Genomic DNA, 20,223 nt, shown 5'->3' with positions numbered 1-20,223 from the left:
TCCATGACTTTTCCAGGCCTGTAAATGACCATTTTAAAATTCCATGACTTCTCCAGGTTTTCCATGACCGTACGAACCCTGATAAAAACAGCACTTTGAACATCCGACGGCCGTCAGGAGCAATAAAAGAAGGAGGACTAAATCATCTCGCTGCCAGAACAAGAAGCATCTCACTTGACGGGGTTTTTTTTCAGAATGAATTTGCTTATGAAAACTTCAACGGGGACAAATGACTCGTCGGAAGACGCGCGTCGGCTATTACGGGATCAAAGTCCTCAAACTCTGATTCATTGATCCGTTCCGTCCTCGCTGACCGAGCGGAGGAAACGCGGAGTGCGTTAATCCTCCGGGTCGCTCCCGTGACGACGGGCCGCGAATAGCATCGTTAGAACCGGAGAGATGATCTCATGAAGAGGCTGAGATTTCATGGCCGCCGCGGCCCCCCGGAGGGGGCGGCTATTATTTCATTTATCAAGTCGTTGTCGCCCCGTTGTCGACGCTCGGAAAAATAATTATGCGGAGGGAAGAAAGAAAGAAAAACAGGCAGCCAGACACATTTTTCAAAATGATTACACATGCAGGTTCACAGGAGCGAAACATGTCACATGAGTGCATAAATCAAAAAGGCAGCGAATGGAGTGAGAGAGTGTGAGTGAGTGAGAGAGAGTGTGAGTGAGTGAGAGAGAGTGTGAGTGAGTGAGAGAGAGTGTGAGTGAGTGAGAGAGTGAGAGAGAGAGAGCTCTTGGAGAATAAGTGGCAAAGCGAGTTAGAAGTTGATCAGAAACTAGAGGTTTCCGGATCAGGTTATAGACTCACTGTGGAAGGTAATCAACCGGGAGGGTGTGTGTGTGTGTGTGTGTGTGGTGAGTCACCTTTGTGCTTCTTGCCCAATATTTTCCCCGTGTCAAAGACGATGTGTGTGACACGTCAACGTCAGCATGCTTCTCACAGACAACAACACTCTCCAAAGCCGTGTTATTTATTCATCTCAGTTTCGCGCGTTAGCGGCAACACTTATGAGAGCTAAACATAAAGTGCAAGGTGCATGATGGGAAGGGGAATTAGTTTTTTTAAGTCATTTGGTCATAAAAGTAAGTATTGGGAAAACTAATATGTTTTACCTGGTGATGGCCCACGTGAAAAATTAAGAGATCATCATCAAAAGGATTTATCATGAAGGGAGGCACAAATATATATATATACTTTTTTTTAAAGATATATATATATAAATAAACATATGTAAATGTATATACATATATATATATGTGTATATATTTATAAATATATATTATTTATATATATATAATTTATACATAGATAAATAAACATATGTAAATATATATATACATAAATATATACAAATAAACATAAGTATATACATATATACAGGACTGTCTCAGAAAATTAGAATATTGTGATAAAGTTCTTTATTTTCTGTAATGCAATTAAAAAAACAAAAATGTCATGCATTCTGGATTCATTACAAATCAACTGAAATATTGCAAGCCTTTTATTCTTTTAATATTGCTGATTATGGCTTACAGCTTAAGAAAACTCTAAAATCCTATCTCATAAAATTTTAATATTTCCTCAGACCAAGTAAAAAAAAAGATTTATAACAGCTGAGTGTTTGTCAAGGCTCAGGAAACCCTTGCAGGTGTTTCGAGTTAATTAGACAATTCAAGTGATTTGTTTAATACCCTACTAGTATACTTTTTCATGATATTCTAATATTTAGAGATAGGATATTTGAGTTTTCTTAAGCTGTAAGCCATAATCAGCAATAAATCAGAATAAAAGGCTTGCAATATTTCAGTTGATTTGTAATGAATCCAGAATGCATGACATTTTTGTTTTTTTAATTGCATTACAGAAAATAAAGAACTTTATCACAATATTCTAATTTTCTGAGACAGTCCTGTATATACACATAAATAATATATATATATATTTATATACACATAAATAATATATATATATAAATTTACATATATACACATATAAATATATACACATATATATATATATACATATATATTTCACTAAAACCAAAATAACCCAACAGGCTTTACAAGAACACGAAGAAAATAGGGCAACGGCAAGAAGTTCATGCCGATTTATTATGTATTTTTTTTAACTTAAATTTCACCGTTGATGTGTAAACGGGAAGAGACTGAGTATTTCCTTCCACTCAAGATTTAACGCTTCTTTTGTCGTGGAATTTAAAAGAAAGAGCCTCCAGTCGGTATATCGACTCCGGTGGAATCATCTCGAGCAGCTTAACTGTTCAGCGCCAAACGTTTAAATGCAGCTACATCTTATACGAACGTTTGACAAACGTCTGTCAGTCTGAGAGCGCCGTGTCAGACGCTCGTACTCCTCAGCATTAAGGAGACCGAGCAGCCGACTTTAAGCAAGACGGTTCCACGCATTTAAGAATTAAATGCGTACAATACGCATGTTAACCCTCCTCTGAGCCCAACCAGCTGAAGAAGCACCCTCGAGTGTCCCTTGCAGCACCCTGCATCGTCTCACGGGCTCACGCCGTTCTGCCAGGCAGAGATTTTTATTTTTTTAAATCATATTTCCGTGAAATACAAAAAAAGCAAACAAACTGCGTGCTTTGTTATCGCCGCCGTGCAGGCCGGTTACCGCAGAGAAATAAATGTCAACTGTCGAGCCTTTAGAAAATACTCTGCTTTATGAATAATGAAGGGGAAAAAAAAGAGGCCTTTTGAATGTCAAAAGTGACATGAAAAGCAAATCAAATGTCAGCGAGCGTGTTGGATATCGCCGGCTGAGAGACGAACCGCGGCCGTCAGCGAGGAGCCCGTTTTATTCATTTGAACCGAAGCACAAATTCAGCTAAGCTATCTGGTCTATTTCTGTCGAGATCTGATATTTGGTTATTAATAACTATAAACGCAGATGTAGCGCTGGGACCGAGACGCCCAATGCAACAAAGAGTAAACATGTATATTCATTATATATTAAAGTGAAAACGTGAACTACGACCCTTTCCCTTTCCCCAGTCCGTCATTTCCTGTATTTTATGATTCAACAACAATAAGATCTCCAGCTGAAGGAATGAATCAACATGTCGTCGATTGACAGAAAATTAAGTATTTCAACAGAGGATTGCGGGGTCAGAGTCATTTCTTAAGGAACATTTCCAGCTGCTCAAACCGAGCCAACTCAAAACCTTTGAGGTTTTTGACAGATGAAAAACAAACAACTTGGATAACAAAAGCTTGGATTTAAGAAATGATGACGCCAACAAACGATGGATAGATTATTCTGACGGATTAATGAATGAAGAAAGAACACATGACCCCCCCTCCCCCGCCCCCCCTGAATAATTTTAAACAAACACAAAGATTAAGGAATGCAAGAAGCGAGAAAGCTCAGGAGGAGAAAAAAAAGAGTGTACAATGAACCGTCTCTTCTTCCCACACAGCGTCTTCTCACAACTGAGGAGGCTTTTGTATCTCGGCGCACAGCTGAAGCGGAGCAGGTTGTCACACAAGGACAGCTCTAAAAATAGGAGCTCGCTCGCCCCCCCCCCCCATGGCCTCGAGAGCGGCAGGTTCTGTTCTCTCTCTCCGCGACCGCCATCTCTCAGTCGTTTCTAAACCTGCTCGGCACCTCAGGCCCTCGAACCCTCCGAAGCCACCTCACGGCGGGACTCTGATGATGAAACACTGAGATAAATCAGCTGGGAGGGGGGGGGGGGGGGGCTCCTCTTTAAACAGCTGCGTTACGACTTGGCTTAATGTCTTTTGGAAGCCATCGCAATCAAACACTGAGCACATCGGGAGATCGTCTCAGCGGAGCCACGCCCACGCAGCAGTCGATGCCGCCATCGAGCACACGTCGGCAGAGAGAGAGGGGGGGGGGGGCAAAGGTCGGAGGAGCGATGGCCCGCAAATCAGCCTAATTGTCGCATTTATCTCGGTTTTCGGGCCGCACCGGGGAGATGCTCGTCATCCGGAGACAGGACGGGTGTAAATGGACGTGTACGGAAAAAGTAAAGAAAAATCCCGAAGCGGCCTTTCTCCCTTTACGACCTCGCCGCCAGCCGACGGGAGGTGATTATGAAGGGAGTCGGGACCAGGAGCTGCTGATACCACGACAAACGGGAAACTGAGGCAGAGAGAAGAGAGAGAGAAAAGCACCAGCAGGAACGCAACCACAGGACAGCTAGCGCACACACACACACACACACACACACACACACACACACACACACACACACACACACACACACACACACACACACACACACACACACACACACACACACACACACACACACACACACACACACACACACACACACACACACACACACACACACACACACATTGTCAATAGATACAGTACCTTATTGCATTCCTGGGAGCCAGGGTTAAAAGGAGGAAGCCAAGGAGAGAAGCAGAGGAGATGGAAGTTATCAAACATGCCACTTGCCAGTCGAGGGTGTGAGAAATAGCAGGCGACGGCTTCGCCATCTTGTTTCTGTCTGAGCTCCACACACACACACACACACACACACACACACACACACACACACACACACACACACACACACACACACACACACACACACACACACACACACACACACACACACACACACACACACACACACACACACACACACACACACACACACACACACAGAGAGAGGAAAGTGCCCAATTTATGCCCAATAAGTATAAAAGACTTTATTTAATCGTCCCTACGGCAGATAAATCATTTCAACATTTAAACATCTCGTTTAAAGAGTATATCAACCTACTGGAAACGCCCTTTTTTTCCCTCCTGTTCTAGGACTTTGCACATTAATGCATTCTCTCAAGGTGAAAATTAAACTTTCTCAGTGCAGTGTCCTTATGCACACACACACACACACACACACACACGCTTTCATTGAGCGTGCCTGCAGACTACAGAGCAGATCACTTCCTAAACTTCCTCATGACCACCGCAGGACTCGTGTTTGACCCCCCAGCGGACAATAAGACTCCCAATTATTTAAAAAAAAGTGCTTGATTCTAAATCGCTGCCAACTTTTGGAAATTAACGGCGAAACCTTTCGTCACGTTCCCTAAGAATTAAAAGGAAGCTCCGATGCCTCCGTCTCGCCCGGGAGCAGTTCCACGGTCAGCCTCCGCGTCGACATGAAAAATAATCTTGACGTGACGCTCGCCGACGAGAGATAAACATTTTTTATGAAAATCTAATAATCCAAAGAGAAAGCAACTTCAAAAGTAAAGAGCACGTTTCAGCTGAAGCTCACTGGCGGCGACGCGGCACTGCTTGTGCCAACGCGAGCTTCACTGCTGGCTAGCTTTGAGCTAAATGAAGCGAACCAGCTGCTGGCTAGCTGGTTCCAGCTTCTGGCTGTTTAAGCCTAAACATTAAAAACGCACAGACGTTGAGAGATCGGCGTGCATCCCATTTAAAACTATTCCTTTGAAGTGCACCGTTTTAAAATGTCAATTTGAAAGCAGAATGAGCTCCATCAGCCCCGATAACAGGGACGTTAGGACACAGCGGGGGTGACGTGAAGCTGTGCCGTGAAGCACCCGCATCACCGTCAATATTCCCATTAATTTACCATAATTAAATGATGGTGTGCGAGTGCGAAACTTTTTTTTACATTTCACAGCTCCGCAACACAAATAGTCGTCGAAGAAACCGGCGAGGGACTCGTCCTCGTCTGGCGAAACACTTTCACGCCGACCTTAAAAGGCAAATTAAAATAGCGGTCCGAAGATGAGAGAGCAGTGTCAAGAGCGCGGAGGGGGGCCGTTGCGGGGATTTAACCTGTGACCTTCTGATTACGGGGCGCCCCGGGTGGAGGAAAAGGAGTATTGATTGGCCGACTCCTGCTGCTCGTATAATTATAGAACAGCTGTTTGGAGCCTCAAACGCCCTCCTGGCCACCGGGTAAACCCGGGAGAGTTTGGAGGCATCTGGGGCCGAGGAGAGGAGAGGAGGACAAAGAGTAAAGGAGATATTATAAATCATCATAATATGTCATATAGATGAAATCTGAAGGGTAGCGTTCAGTAAACAATGAGGCCGCCTAACGTCCGCCACACCGACATTTCATCTCGACTGAGTGACAGCACAAAGACATTAAGTGAGTGGCTGAGTGAGAGACCAGGGATAACATCTGTGTGTGTGTGTGTGTGTGAGGTCAACAGCACAAATGGCTGTTGATATATTAGAGGAAGAGATGGCGTGTGTGAGATAAAGTGCAAAATGGAGAGCGACTGCGAATTGCAAGGGAGAATATAGAAGTGTGTGTGTGTGTGTGTGTGTGTTTCCCGAGAGAGAGAAAGAGATACGCTCGAAATAACTGGTGTCCATTCGGAAGAAGGCACCGGCGTGCCGACCCGCTGCTCTGAGCACACAGGAGACGTGTGTCGCGTCGTAAACACTGTCCTCTTTCACCGCGACGCATCTGCGGAAAAAAACTAAAGTATTTTTCAGACGACCGAATCCCGGAAAATCTAAAAAAAAACGCCCGGGTATTCGCTTTCGATGGTGGCAAACAAAAAGCTCAAAAGTGACGACTGCGGCTCCTTTTTTTTCCAGGCGTCTCAGATGCTCAGATGCGAGCGTCGGTGGAAATGTAGCACGAGAACAAGAAGAGCGGCGCGAGAAGATTTATACGGGGGGATAAAACTAGTTATCAGAGACAGCAGGTACAGAAAGAACTGTAATACATTTTTTTTAAAGAGCGCCGTCTTACGTCATACCTTAAATCAAAAGAGTCCAATGTCTAGGAGGTGTAGGTGTGGGCTTTGACAATAAATCTGACGGGCGCATTAGAAGTGGAGCCCAAACTGCCATCTTCTACCTCAGAATGATGGCGAAGGTCAGTGGATTCCCGTCTTTTGGGAGGAGCTGAAACGCATTTGATCGCTGCCAACTTTGAGACCCGCGGCGTTGTTGTGGGCGGGATTTGTAACCCTCCTGTGACCTTCGGGGTCAATTTGACCCCATTCAATGTTTATCATCTCTAAACAAATTCCTAACATCACTTTTTTTGCTTCACATTCCATGACTTTTCCTAATTTATTGGGGACAACTGGGTAAACATCAAATTCACGTGATATGTTTTCAACGTCCTGGACACGACTTGTACGCATCGGTGTTCTTTGGGGTCAATTTGATATGAAAAATATGGGCTTAGAAGTAATATAAAGCCATTAAAACATCAAAAAGATATCGCTTTCCAATTTGAGGTCAATCAGTGAGATTTTAATGGTGATCTGCATATTTCACCATAGTCGTGAACAAGTATTCTGGATGTATCGGGTGTGTGTGTGTGTATGGGGGGGGGGGTATTTAATGGGCTATTTAGGTAGTCTACAAACAAATATAAAGTACCTGACACCTAAACTTGGGAAAAAATATGAATTCTAATATTTTTTTCTGGAGGTTTTAATTGCTGGGGTCAAATTGACCCCACGGGTAAAATATGTCAGTACATTTGAAGGTCAGAGGAGGGTTAAAAAGCAGAGTTAAAAAGCAGCGGCGGGGGACGTGGTCATAGAACTGGTATTTCTGTCCTCCGAGTCGAAATGTACAGACACGCCGACGTTGGCGTCCGCGTAATTACTGGACCGGGCGCCTCCGTGTCAACCACCGGCAATTATTGTGGATCATGACGCCGCATCCCTGACACTTTAGCCGGTTTAAGTTTACCATCCACACAAATACCAACCCACACTTATTCTCTCTCCAGGAATAATTATTTTTTTTTAAAAGAAAGAAAAACGTATCCGAAATGAAACCAGTCATTTGCGTGAATATTATAGTTAAAGCCAGACTTGCGTTACGTTTGAACCCTGAAAGACGACAAATAATCCTCCCTTCAGACAGATAGATAGATAGATATATACTTTATTAATCCCCAAGGGGAAATTTGTCGTGACAGTAGCAGCAACACACAAGAGTAAAAACAAAACACAAAATATAAGAAACAGGGATGAAAGATAGAAGTATACAAGTAAAATAAAAGTAAAATACAAAACAAAATATATATGTAAATATACAACACACATGCATACACAACACACAACAACACTGACAAATCAAATACACAAAATATTAAATATAGACAGAGTGCAAAAAGCAAAGTGTGTGTATGAGTGCAGAGCAAATGAAATGAAATGTGTGTGTGTAGTGCAAACAAATGAGATGTGTGAAGTGCAGATCAACATAGTGTAAGTATTCAGTTATTGCACTATGATCTGGCAAGAGGTGATCTGTTGTAGAGCCTCATAGCCGTCGGCAGGAATGTTCTCCTGTATCTGTCCTTGTGGCAGCGGAGCGTGAGGAGACGTCTGGAGAAAGTACTCCTCTGTCCCTGTAGGAGGTGGTGGAGAGGGTGGTCCGGGTGGTCCGGTTGTCCAATATGGACACAAGTTTCTTCAACGTCCTCCTCTCCACCACCTGTTCCAGGTGCTCCAGCTGGCAGCCGATGATGGAGCCAGCCTTCCTAACCAGTTTGTTGAGACGGCTGGTGTCACCGGCTCGATGCTGCTCCCCAGCAGACAATGGCAAAGTGCAGCACACTGGCCACAACCGACTGGTAGAATAACTCCAGCATCTTGCTGCACACGTTGAAGGATCAAGCTTTCTCAGGAAAAAGAGTCGACTCATCCCTTCTTGTACACAGCGTTGATGTTGGCCTTCCAGTTCAGTCGGCTGTCGATGGAGACGCCCAGGTACTGGTCCTCCTCCACCATGTCCACGCCACTCCCAGGACACTCAGAGGTGTAGGAGCTGTCGCCTTCCTCCTGAAGTCCACCACCATCTCTCTGGTCTTGGCCACGTTCAGCCGCAGGTGGTTCTCATCGCCCACTTTACAAAGTCACTCACCACTGCCCTGTACTCCTCCTCCCGTCCATCCCTAATACACCCGACCACTGCAGAATCATCAGAGTACTTCTGCAGATGGCATGACTCCGTGTTGTACTGGAAGTCACTGGTGTACAGGGTGAAGAGGAAGGAGACAGAACAGTTCCTGTGGGGCTCAACATCACTGACCACCGTTCCAGACAGCACACGGCCCATTCTGACAAACTGTGGTCTGCCTGTGAGGTAGTCAGTGATCCAGGAGATGGTGGACGCGTCCACACCGGCGACCCGCAGCTTCTCACTCAGCAGCAGTGGCTGGATGGTGTTAAATGCACTGGAGAAGTCAAAGAAAGTGACTCTCACAGAGACACCGGTTCCATCCAGGTGCGACTGAGCTCGTTGCAGCAGGTAGATGATGGCGTCGTCCACTCCCACATGAGGCTGGTAAGCAAATTGCAGAGGGTCCAGCGACGATTTCACCTGCGGCGGAGGTGGGCCAAGACCAGCCTCTCCAGCACCTTCATCACATGGGAGGTGAGGGCGACCGGTCGGTAGTCGTTGAGGCCAGATGGTGTTGACTTCTTGGGGACAGGGACCAGGCACGACGTCTTCCACAGCACCGGGACTTCCCCCAGCCTCAGGCTGAGGTTGAAGAGGCGCTGCAGGACACCAGACAGCTGGGTGGCGCAGGTCTTTAGGACCCTGGGGCTGATGCCATCAGGACCTTCAGCTCTGCGCTGGAGTAGTTTCTCCAGCTGTCTTCTCACCTGGTCAGTCGTCACAGAGAGAGGGGGGAGGGTGGAGGAGCCCATTGTTATTGAGGGCTCGGTGGATGTGCAGCTCAGCAGGGGGGACAGAGGGGGAGGTGTTTGGGAGGTGTGATGTGTGGAGGAGACAGGAGAGGGCTGTGAACTGAACCTATTGAAGAAACAGTTCAGCTCGTTGGCCCTCTCCAGGGAGCCCCCTGGCTGTCTCCCTCCCACCTTGAAGCCAGTTATCTGCTTCATGCCGGTCCACACCTCCCTTGTGTTGTTCAGCTGGAGTTTGGCCTCCAGCTTCCTCCTGTAGGAGTCCTTGCCCTCCCTGAGCTTCACCTTTAGGTTGCGCTGGGCTTTCCTCAGCTCATCCCTGTCTCCAGACCTGAAAGCAGCTTTCTTCATGTTGAGAAGCGCCTTCAGGTCCCTGGTGATCCAGGGCTTGTTGTTGGGGAAGCAGCGCACAGTCCGTGATGGGATGGTGGTGTGTTCACAGAACTTGATGTATTCCGTAATAATAGCGAGTAAGGCCCGGGGGGGGGGGGGGGGGTTACGGCACGATCTCTCGCAAACGACGTTTCAGGATTCAGTGCGATACCGACGACTTCAAGTATTAAAATGAAAGGCTTCACACTTTACAATAAACGGCATAAACTAATCTTCAAAACAATCAAACGGAGGTTCTTTAATGTCTTTTAGCTTCATTGCAGCACAAGTAGTTACCTTATAAGTTAGTATTATGGAAAAAACTACCCCAAAGTAAAGTTAAAAATGTACTCCGAGAATGTGAAAATGCTTCTTAAATGCGCCAGTAATAGCAATAAAACATATGATTGTATAATTCTGACGCTGGCCATAAAGAGTACTTTTATCTTCCGGTCTGGAACATAAATTAAGATGCGGCTTAAATAAAAAGCGAAAGAGCCGAAGCGATCGATCGGTTCATCAATCTGCCGAAATTAAACACCGACGGTGACAACGGTGGGACAATTTAAGCTGCTCATCGGTCACAAGCGTGAGGACGTGCCCCTTCTTCTTCTCTCACTTTCTCACTAATCTGACAAAACAACAATAATCCTCAGCGGCGTGATCAATGAAGAGAATCGCCTCTCGTCCCCAAACAAAAACAGACTTGTCGACAGAATTCCATTGAACGGCTCGGCGGCTCCTCCGATGCTTCTGCACCTCGCCTCACCGGAGTGACTAAGCTGAATAAAAACCTTGCCTGCCAGAAGGAGATTTTTTGTTCTCCTTTTCTTCAATCCGGAGTTTCTCCTCGGTGCATTTCTCAGCCTCCTTATTTCGCCTCGGGGCCAGGAGGAGGCAGGAGACTCGGAGCGCTGCCTGGCATTCTAAAACACTGCGGGAGTAGCCCGCTATGTCGGCTTAGCTTCCGCCCAGATCCGGCTTCTGTCGCTCTGCCCCCCCCCCCCCCCCCTCCACCTCCACCCTTCAGCAGCAACGGCGGCGTAGTGCACTCTTGGTAACTTCGCTCCCTCTCCTACTGTACTTCTAAGTGCACTCGACCAGAGCCCATCGGGGACCGCTGGTTGCCATGGCACCTGCCTCCGTCCTCTTCCCACAGGAACGCCGCTCGAGCGGGGAGGGGGGGGTGGAGGAGGGAGTCGAGGATGCGACGGGAGAGATGCCCGGGCCGTGTGAAAGTTCAGTGCCGTCCTTTGAAACGAAAACAGTCGACATGTAGGATGCGGGGTGGGGCTGGACGGAGGAGACGATGCTTGCCGCATTTTAAGCGAGATCGGTTCGGCGTTCCAGGATGAACCGGGTGCACGCTGACAGAACCCCCCCCTCCTCCCACCTACGGGAACGTCGGGAGCGCAGTGAAATTGTGCAGAACAGGAAACGCTGTGTGTAAGCGCTGCATGCTGGGTATTTGCTTCATTAGTGTGAAAATGCTTCGCTTCCCATTCCCAGGAAAAAAAAGGAGGCGCAGGAGGGAAGAGGAGCTGGTGCAACGCGGCGGGGGCAGCTTACTCTTCCTCAGCTGGAGCCCAATCCCTTCGCGTGGGGTTAAAGTGAAGACTCAAACGATGGTGCGCTCTGATTGGATGAGGCTTTGCGTCGCCTCCGATGGTCCCCTCAGTCAGGAGAAGTTTGCCGTGAGAGACGTCTCATATACGGAACCTTTAGCGTCGGGGTATGATTGGAAAAAAAACAATACAAACATCGTCTTTTGACACCAGCACTACTGTCGAGTATAAATGACGAGGTACAAGAATAGAACAGCTGCGAAACTCATGAAAGTCAGCATCACCTGACCCAGAACGTTCTCCTTCTCCCAAACGCTCTTCTCCGGCTTCTCTCAAAATTCGTATCAGGGAATCTCATTGGACATCGTTCCAGAACTGCCAAAATCAGGAAAGTTTTGAGTCTCAGAATCGTCAGAAATGAAACTTGAGGTCGTGCAAATCAATTTGTTTCCCAGATATCCTTTTGGTAAAAGAAATCTTAAACAAAAAAAGTCACAACTTCTTCCAAACTGTCACTTTACTTTAAGTTTCCAGGCCAAGAACCGCTGCTTTAGAAACTAAACAACTTGGTTTCCATGATCGAGCGTTCATCATTCTCCAGCACACGCTTTCTGGAAATCCAAGGAACCGCGTGCACGACATTCACCTTGAATGTTTTAATCATCCAAATACTGCGCTGTGGTCAAAAAACCTGAAAAACAACCAATCACAAGTCCTTTTTTTGACAATAAGAAGCACAGACGAGCAAAGGCATGAGAGGAGGCTCAACGAACTCCACGACATTCATCACACAACATCCATTGAAGCCGGCAGAAAGCTACACACATTGTCTACAAGCGTTACGCACAAGCGTGTGGCAACTTGAATCCAGCAAGGTCGGAGAGAAAACAACAATCAGACACTGCGCGGTCCCTCGGGGGACAACGGGTGCCTTCTCCCCGGGACACGCCGAAACACAAGCTGAGGCCAGCTAACAGAGAGACAACCGTCAATCAGGTTTCACGCGGGAACACGAACACACACACACACACAAAACTTGCAGCCTTGTGAGGACTTCACTAGGTGGTGTCATCTTAGGTCCCCACCGGGATGCGGGTCCCCATAGGGCTGTGTGCAGTCAGGTTGAAGTCCCCACCGGCATAGAGGTTCAAGAACACACACACACACACACACACACACATGAACTTGCAGCCCCGTAAGGACTTGACTATGTGATGTCATCTTAGGTCCCCATCGGGATGCGGGTCCCCATAGGGCGGTGTGCAGTCAGGTTGAAGTCCCCACCGGCATAGAGGTTCAAGAACACACACGCACACACACACACACACACACACACACACACAGCAGGAGGAACAAGACGCTCCATCGGGAGCGAACTCTCGGCGACCCACCGCAGCGAGGAGGCGGACACGGAACCGCAGTGCAACTCACCGTGTGGTATCCCCGGTCTATGGGCGGCTTCCCGGTGGGGTACGGATCCACGGTGTCGATGATCGTCTGCCGCTCCCCTTTCTGGTTGATCTTGCGAAAGCGCCGGCGGGACTGTCTGTGCGAGGCTTGCCGCTGGAAGTACTCCTCATTTTCATCCATATAGTCCACCTGGAGACGCCGGCGAGGGGGGGAGACGCAGAGAGGGAGGAGTGACTGTCTTCATCTTCGCTCGCGCACAAAACGCACAATCCCTCCACCCGCCCCAAGGAAATTTAAGAACACCCTCCTATACTCCTACTTCATCTGATTCCTCCTCCTCCTCCTCCTCCTCCTCCTCCCTGCCTCCCGCCCCTCTCAATGCGTAAAAATAGAAGTGTGTGTGTGTAGGCTGCGCGATGCACACCGACGTCAAAAGGGACGCTCACAGAGCAAAAAGAAAGAGAGAGAGACGGAGGGAGAAAGGAGGAGTGAGGAGAGCGGCGGGGGATGCAGATTGATCGACAAGACGGATAAACAGAGATGGAGTCTGACGGAGTAAAAGACAAGCAGATGGAACTCTCCCCCCCCCCCCCCGTGTCTGCTCACCGTATTAACCACGATGAAACGGCATATTAAAACAAGATCAATCAGAATTATTTTAAGATATGGAAACCGTATGAAATCCGGAGAAGAAAAAAGAAAACGAGGAACATTTTCCGAGTGGAAACTGGCACAGGATGCCACTTTCGACGCGTGTGCAGCTAAATCGTTTTCTAGAGAGTATTTTTTCGGTTGAACGGGAGCCTCTCTGTTGCCGGGCGGCTTTGGTTCAAGCCGGAATGAAATTATCGAGTTTCTTCTTCCTTTGGACCCGTCCCCCCCCCCCCCCGCGCTCACTCACCACTTTCACTGCAGGCTTCATATTTCACAGCGCTCAGCCTCAGGGATTACACCATCAGAATCTCTCTCTCTCTCTCTGCTGCCATGACAACGGCAGGGGGAGTCGCGTGCGAGAGTGTGATTGTGCGTCTAATTGCAAACCTGGGATGCAATGTGTGCGTGTGTGTGTGTGTGTGTGTGTACAGTCACCGACACGTGAGCGAGTGGCTTATTTTTTATTCTCTGCACATGTCTGTAACTGTGTGCATCTAAAACGTATGGGGGGGAGGGGGGGGGGAGGGGCATAAATCCCTCCTGGGTAATTGCAGGGTGGGTTTGCACCAATTATGGCCACAAAAAAAAGGGGGGGGGGAAAGGCCAGAAGAAGAAAAAAAAAGTGTCTGTAGCCAGCAGAGCGGCAGGGTGTTATTACCGAGGGGGGTTTGTGAGAAGCTGCTGATACAGGATCAGTTCACAGAAGCCCCGCCCCCCCCTCATCTACAATGACACACAGCAATTACATCATGTGCTGTGGCTGCAGAGCGGTGCCAACCAGTCGTTATTACACACACACACACACCGTCAAGATGTGGGTGGCGTTCCCCGTCCTGGTGAGAAGTTGTCGGGGGGGGGGGGGGGGATGTGCACGTCTGCTAGAAATGGCGGCGTTAGCGAGTGGTTTTTAGTCGAAGTATTTCGCTTTGTTCACTGCAAGCAAAATATTAATTGCGCTCTTTAAAAGTGCATCTCTTCGGGGACGGACGTGTACTTTTACGACCGTGAAAATAATCTATCAAAACAATCTTCCCATCGCGGACCGTCGACCCGCGAGGGGGTTCCGATTAAAACGGGCCGGTTCACGTTTAACATCCAATATGTCATATTTCAACCGACAATTGACAAACTGAAAGCTACCGGTATTATTTAGAACAGGTGGATGTCATTTAGAAAAAGAGACCAGCGTTTTGACAACGTGGGCGGTGAAGTGAAGAGCACTCGGGATTTGGAATGAAAATTAACATTAGGTGGTAAAAAAAAGCCACAAAATCAATAATAATAAAAAGACATTAAATGTGTTTTTATTGTGTGCGTTTGACACCTGCGTGCTAAAAAGTGTTCACGTAAACACAGACGTGCGACTCACCACAATCATCTCCGAGGGTTCCAGGACGATGCACTCGCATCCACGTCGCAGGCTGCCGGCGGACCGCTTCCCGAAACTGGACGGAAGAAGGAGGGGAAAAAAAAGAAGAAATAAAGAAATTAATCAAATGCAGAGTGTGGGAACGACACCAAGAAAAGTGGAACGTCACCATTCACCTAATAAAAACAAAGGAGTTCATGTCGTCTCCCTGTCAAATAAATCGTCCCGTGGCATATTAGCGCGTGGAGTCGTTACTCTCTCACGCTGGCGGCCAAGTCGTGGCCGTGGGAGTCGACGCCCGGCATTTTAAACACGCGGCATGTGAACGTCTGGATTGAAATGTCGAACAGAGCTGCATTGAAGGGACAGTTCCTCCTTTCAGCCGAGGGCCACGCCCACCTGGAGGGAAACACACCCGCCTCTGGAAAAGTCCACTTCACGACGTCACGGTACGTACAGTACGCCTTGAGCCTAATGAGGGGGGGGGGGGGGAAACGTCTCCATTGAGGGCAGCAGCCGTGGAAACTTTGAGCGCGAAGAGATCCAAATGTGGGTTCCGAGTGAAGAATGCAGCCTTTTGTCCGGGAGCCGGCCTCGGAGCAGAGACAAGGACTTCCTTGTTTTGCTTTTTTTGGGTTTTTTTTAATTTATCTTTCCGATTCAGACATATCTGCTCGCTTTTGCCGATTTCAAGTTTTTTTTCTTTTCGTTTTTTTCTTGCGAGATAAACCCGAGTGATCAGGTTCACCAGAGCTGAAAACATCGATTTATTCTCAATTCTTTAGCGCTGAAAGGATCACAGCATCCAAACAGTAGATTATTACAATAACAACTGATAGCCGATCAATGGAGGGAAGACGGGAAACATTTATTTGGTGTTTTCTTACATTATTTCACATTTTCTCATTTCTATATTCTATTTTTTTGCAGCCACTCATCTATCTGTGGCTGATGTAGTCGGAATATAACACAAAAATAGGAAGATTATTTGCTTTTCCGTGTTCTTTGATCATTTCTAGAGCGTTGGACATCGTTTTGAGCCCCGGGAAAGTCGAGATGTTCGTTCGTCACCGAGACGAAACAATTATGGTTTTAGATCGATCCCCAAATGCAAACGATCTCAACCGTCGGACCCATCATCCTCATTTCCATTCGTTCTCAACTCAAGAACGAGGTTCCGTTGAGGCCTTCGGCGTGTAAGCCCCCCCCTCCCCCCCCCCGCCGTCACCAAGCGGTGCTGTGCGGCTTCCTGTGTCTTCCATCAATCATGTGACCTCAGGCACGGCGTGATCTAAAATGCTTTTAGGCCCCTCCCCCTCCGGCTCGGTCTCTACCTGCAAAATAATGATTTTTGTGGTTTTCCTTTATTTTCGAAAAAAAGTCAATTCCGCTCGCTCGGCTTTTCTCCGCCGGGCCTCCTTTCACCGTCCGGCCTTTGTCGTGTTTTGTGATGTTTTTTTCTTTTCTTCTCCTCTTTTCTCTTTCGTCAGCCGTTCCGTTGTTTTTTCTCCCGTTGGCTGCAATTTCACATGACTAATTTGTTGTCGTCGTATTTTTTTTCCTTCTTTACTTTCTGATGCCTCTTGAACAAGAGTGTGAACCAAATGGATCCACGTGATCACGGCGAACTTCTGCTGAGTAAGCACAAACTCCAAAAAAAATCAAAGACAACTCTGGCTGCCGCTCGCTTTTCGACTGAGCTCCAGTTTAATGCAGGGTTTTTTTTAAACTCTCAGACGTGCACAAGCCAAAATTCTACCACAGGGCCAAAAGAAACAAAAAGCCAGAGCTCCGGCATGGAGAGCTTAGGCTACTCTGTCTTTCCTCTCACAAGAAGACAAAAACACTTTCATTCTTTTTGCAACTCGTTTCCAGCAGAAGATGATTTGTTCAGAGGAGCGGGGCGGCGCTTTTTTTTTCAATCTGTTTTTTTTTTTACAGTCGTTTTGGAGCCGGCTGCCTCTGATCCTGCTGAGCCTCCCGACGCCGGCGCTACTTTTCCAGCTGAACCCATCGGCACCGAAACGGCGAAACGGCACAGCAACAAACAAAAACATTCCGTCGTGTCATTTGCATTCCTCAAATGAGTAATTCCAATCCTCCATTTTGCTGGAGGCAAATGCCACACTGACAGCGTGAGATTAGAGGAGGGATTATGAAAGTGGAGTGAGGGGGTGGGAGGGAGGGCTTCGTCTTCTTTTTTTCAGAACACAAACGTGTCTTGTTGGGTAGATTAAAGCCTCCTGAGCAAATACTATTATTATAAGTGCGAGATTTGATGTGTGTGGGTGAACGTGTGTGTGTGTGTGTGTGTTCTTGAACCTCTATGCCGGTGGGGACTTTAACCTGACTGCACACAGCCCCATGGGGACTCATGTCCTGGTGGGGACCTAACATGTGTGTGTATGTGTGTGTGTGTGTGTGTGTGTGTGAACGCGCCTCAAACAAACATGTTGTTCTCCCGGTGGATGCTTTGGTGGGAACTTTTTTGCAGCCAATCGACAACGGAAAAAAAAAATCTTCCCCGGTGAAAATATTTTCGTCGTTGGCGATTGCGCCGATGATGTGCGCACCAAACTATTTGCTCTTCACAACGCAGAGCGCGGAGGAATGCAGGTGAAGATGATGCAAGGCGTGCGCCTTCTTTCATGGGAACTGGAGTGTGTGCTGACTGACACACATACGAGAAAAAAATAGAAGAAAAAAAAAAAACGGATAAGAAAGAGATAAGAAAATGTGCCAGATGGCTGAAGGTTTGCATAAGTCCGTTAAAACGGAGCCGGGATTATCGGTGTCACGCAGAAACGCTGGCGAATGGGCCACGATCCACGGCACAATTGCATGTACCGATGTTTAAACGTCGTTATCTTTGCTCCACTTAACTTTATTGTCCCTTTTTTTTTAAATGGCGGGTGGAATTCACCCTGCAGAGGGCATTAAAAAAACACAACAGACATAAAGATGCAGCACATGTCGAAACGGAAACTCGCTCATCGGGATAAAGCCGGAAAAATGCTGAATCGACAACTTTTTGCCGCTTTGAGAAAACGCTGCAGAGCGAACACGTTTCGTTTGTTTGTGCGCCGGCTTCGGGACTCGTTTCGCGGCGTGGCGCCGTTTCCTTAATTGCCGGTTGGTGACGGCAGAGAACGGGGTCGTTTCTGAACACTTTGTGCATTTCACACTGCCACGTTAGAACGAGCCGGAAAAGTCCAAACAAACAAAAGTCTGTTGTTTTTCGAGGCGATAAAAGAGACACGGGTTAAACCAACGTGGCGCCGCGTCGTCAACTCGCGGCGCCGCATGTCGGTATCATGCGGCCGGCTTGGTCTAAAAAGGTCAAAGCGGCACCAACGATAGCACCTGTTGCTTAAAGAGGACACCCGGCTGAGGGCGTCGGGGTCACACTTCGTAATGTCTCACCGTCTCGTCAGGAGGAAGACATTGTGAGTAATAAACGAGCAAAACAACCGGAGCGTCTTTAGAGAGCCTCTGCTGCTTTGCACATTAAACCCTGAAGCTCTCTCGCTCTCTCTCTCCTAGTTGACTGATTGACATTCTTCTCCCCGCCCCCCCCCCCCCCCGCTACAAACAAGCCCGGGCGTCTGGAATGTCGTCCCGCATGCATTACCGGCCTTTTCGCTCTTGCGAGCCCGAGCCACCAGAGAGCCTCAGATCCATTCAGCCGTCTGACTGCAACCCCTGATCTGCACCCCTGGTTTGAGGTGGAGGAGAGGAGGGTGGAGGTGGGGGGAGGGGGGGCTCCTCGCTCCGTTGCATTGTTTAACTGAGTAAATGGTGAGAGGGCACATGAGCTGCTTTTTTAACCCACCAGACAAAAAAAAGGACAAACTGGTTCTGCAAGTCTAGGCTCAGAGAAGGTGTGTGTGTGTGTGTGTGTATTGGGGGGGGGGGGGGGTGTCAGAGGTGTCTGAAGTGACATCAGTGCATCCAGGCATGTGACGCCACCCCCCCCCCCCCCCAAGCCACCTCTCACCTTGGAGAACAGGAATGGCATTCCTCTGAGAAACACACACACACACACACACACACACACTCACACAAAAGCCTTTGACCCGGCCACTTCAGAAATAGACGGCAACACGGGGACGCCAAGAATGTGCGAATGGCACGTGACTCAGCCCAAAATACACAACATACAAGAAAAGGGCACTGACGTGTGGAGAGAGAGAGAGAGAGAAAAAAAGAGAGACAGCTCAAAACTTTCCCAAGACGCATCGTCCATCCCCGTGGCGTCTGTAACCCAAACCTCTCACACATTCTCTCCACAGCAGGAGCTCCATCTTTGTTTTGGTTTTTAAAAAGTTGCCAAAAGACCCGCGTACCCCCCCCCCACCCCCACACACACACCACATGAAGAAGACACGCCCCCTCACTGCTGCGCACCGACATATACGACGTAACGCGTTCCAGACGTGGAGGTTGCGCTGCAGCCGGCTCCCTTTAAACACACAACCCCCCACAGAAGGAGACATAAACACCATTTTTTCGGGGCGCCGGAGCTTCGCGGTGAGCCGCCAACGGGAGCTCAGAGCTCAGGGGCCTGGACACTCACCCCGGACGCCCGCAGAGACAGACGAGGCCGGCCGGTCCTCCCGTTAGTCCGCCGTCGGTCCGACGCGCGCGCTCAGCGTCCCGAGACTTTGGCGCCACCGCTGCGGCATATCGTCCTGCGCACGCCAGAGTGTTGCTGTCTGAGACCGGGAGAGTGTGTGTGGCTCTGGAAACTGTGTGTGTGGATCAGCCTCTGCCTCTGCCCCTCCCTCTCTCTCTCCCTCCCCCTCCCTCTCCCTCTCCCTCTCTCTCTCTCTCTGTGTAATCTGGTGCTCTGACTACAGCCAGCATTCCAGTGAACGACTCACTTCCTGTCACAGAGATGCAAGGGAGTGAGAGGACGGTGTGTGTGTGTGTGTGTGTGTGTCACGGCTACCGTTCTCCCCTCTCGGTGAAAGCGACTCATGAACTAGTTTCCTCGTGAATTCTGTAGAATTCAATTCCTGAAATATAAAACCCACGTGACTGAAATGAACTCACGGTAACGAGTTAATAACTTACTTAAAATTACAAAAATTCTAATTCTAATATATAACACTTCCCAGCATGCACAGTTAAAAGCTCTTATATGGTTTATTGTCCTCTA

General features: G+C 48.1%; 1 protein-coding gene across 5 annotated transcripts in view; it reads right to left on the bottom strand.

Annotated features, from left to right (window-relative positions):
* rapgef2b (Rap guanine nucleotide exchange factor 2b) overlaps window positions 1–20,223 on the bottom strand; it is a 109,650-nt gene that overhangs the window by 43,257 nt on the left and 46,170 nt on the right. For all 5 annotated transcript variants that reach the window (XM_056439697.1, XM_056439698.1, XM_056439695.1 and 2 more), the window contains exons 5-6: window positions 15,063–15,138; window positions 13,061–13,228 (exon numbers count right to left, since the gene is read on the bottom strand). In XM_056439697.1, coding sequence (XP_056295672.1) covers window positions 13,061–13,228; window positions 15,063–15,138 — 244 coding nt within the window. The remainder of the gene's footprint in view (window positions 1–13,060; window positions 13,229–15,062; window positions 15,139–20,223) is intronic.

This window comes from Pseudoliparis swirei, chromosome 19, assembly GCF_029220125.1.
Source record: "Pseudoliparis swirei isolate HS2019 ecotype Mariana Trench chromosome 19, NWPU_hadal_v1, whole genome shotgun sequence".
Classification (NCBI taxonomy): domain Eukaryota; kingdom Metazoa; phylum Chordata; class Actinopteri; order Perciformes; family Liparidae; genus Pseudoliparis; species Pseudoliparis swirei.
The sequence above is the reverse complement of the archived record's forward strand: the minus strand, read 5'-3'. Positions and strand labels throughout refer to the sequence as shown.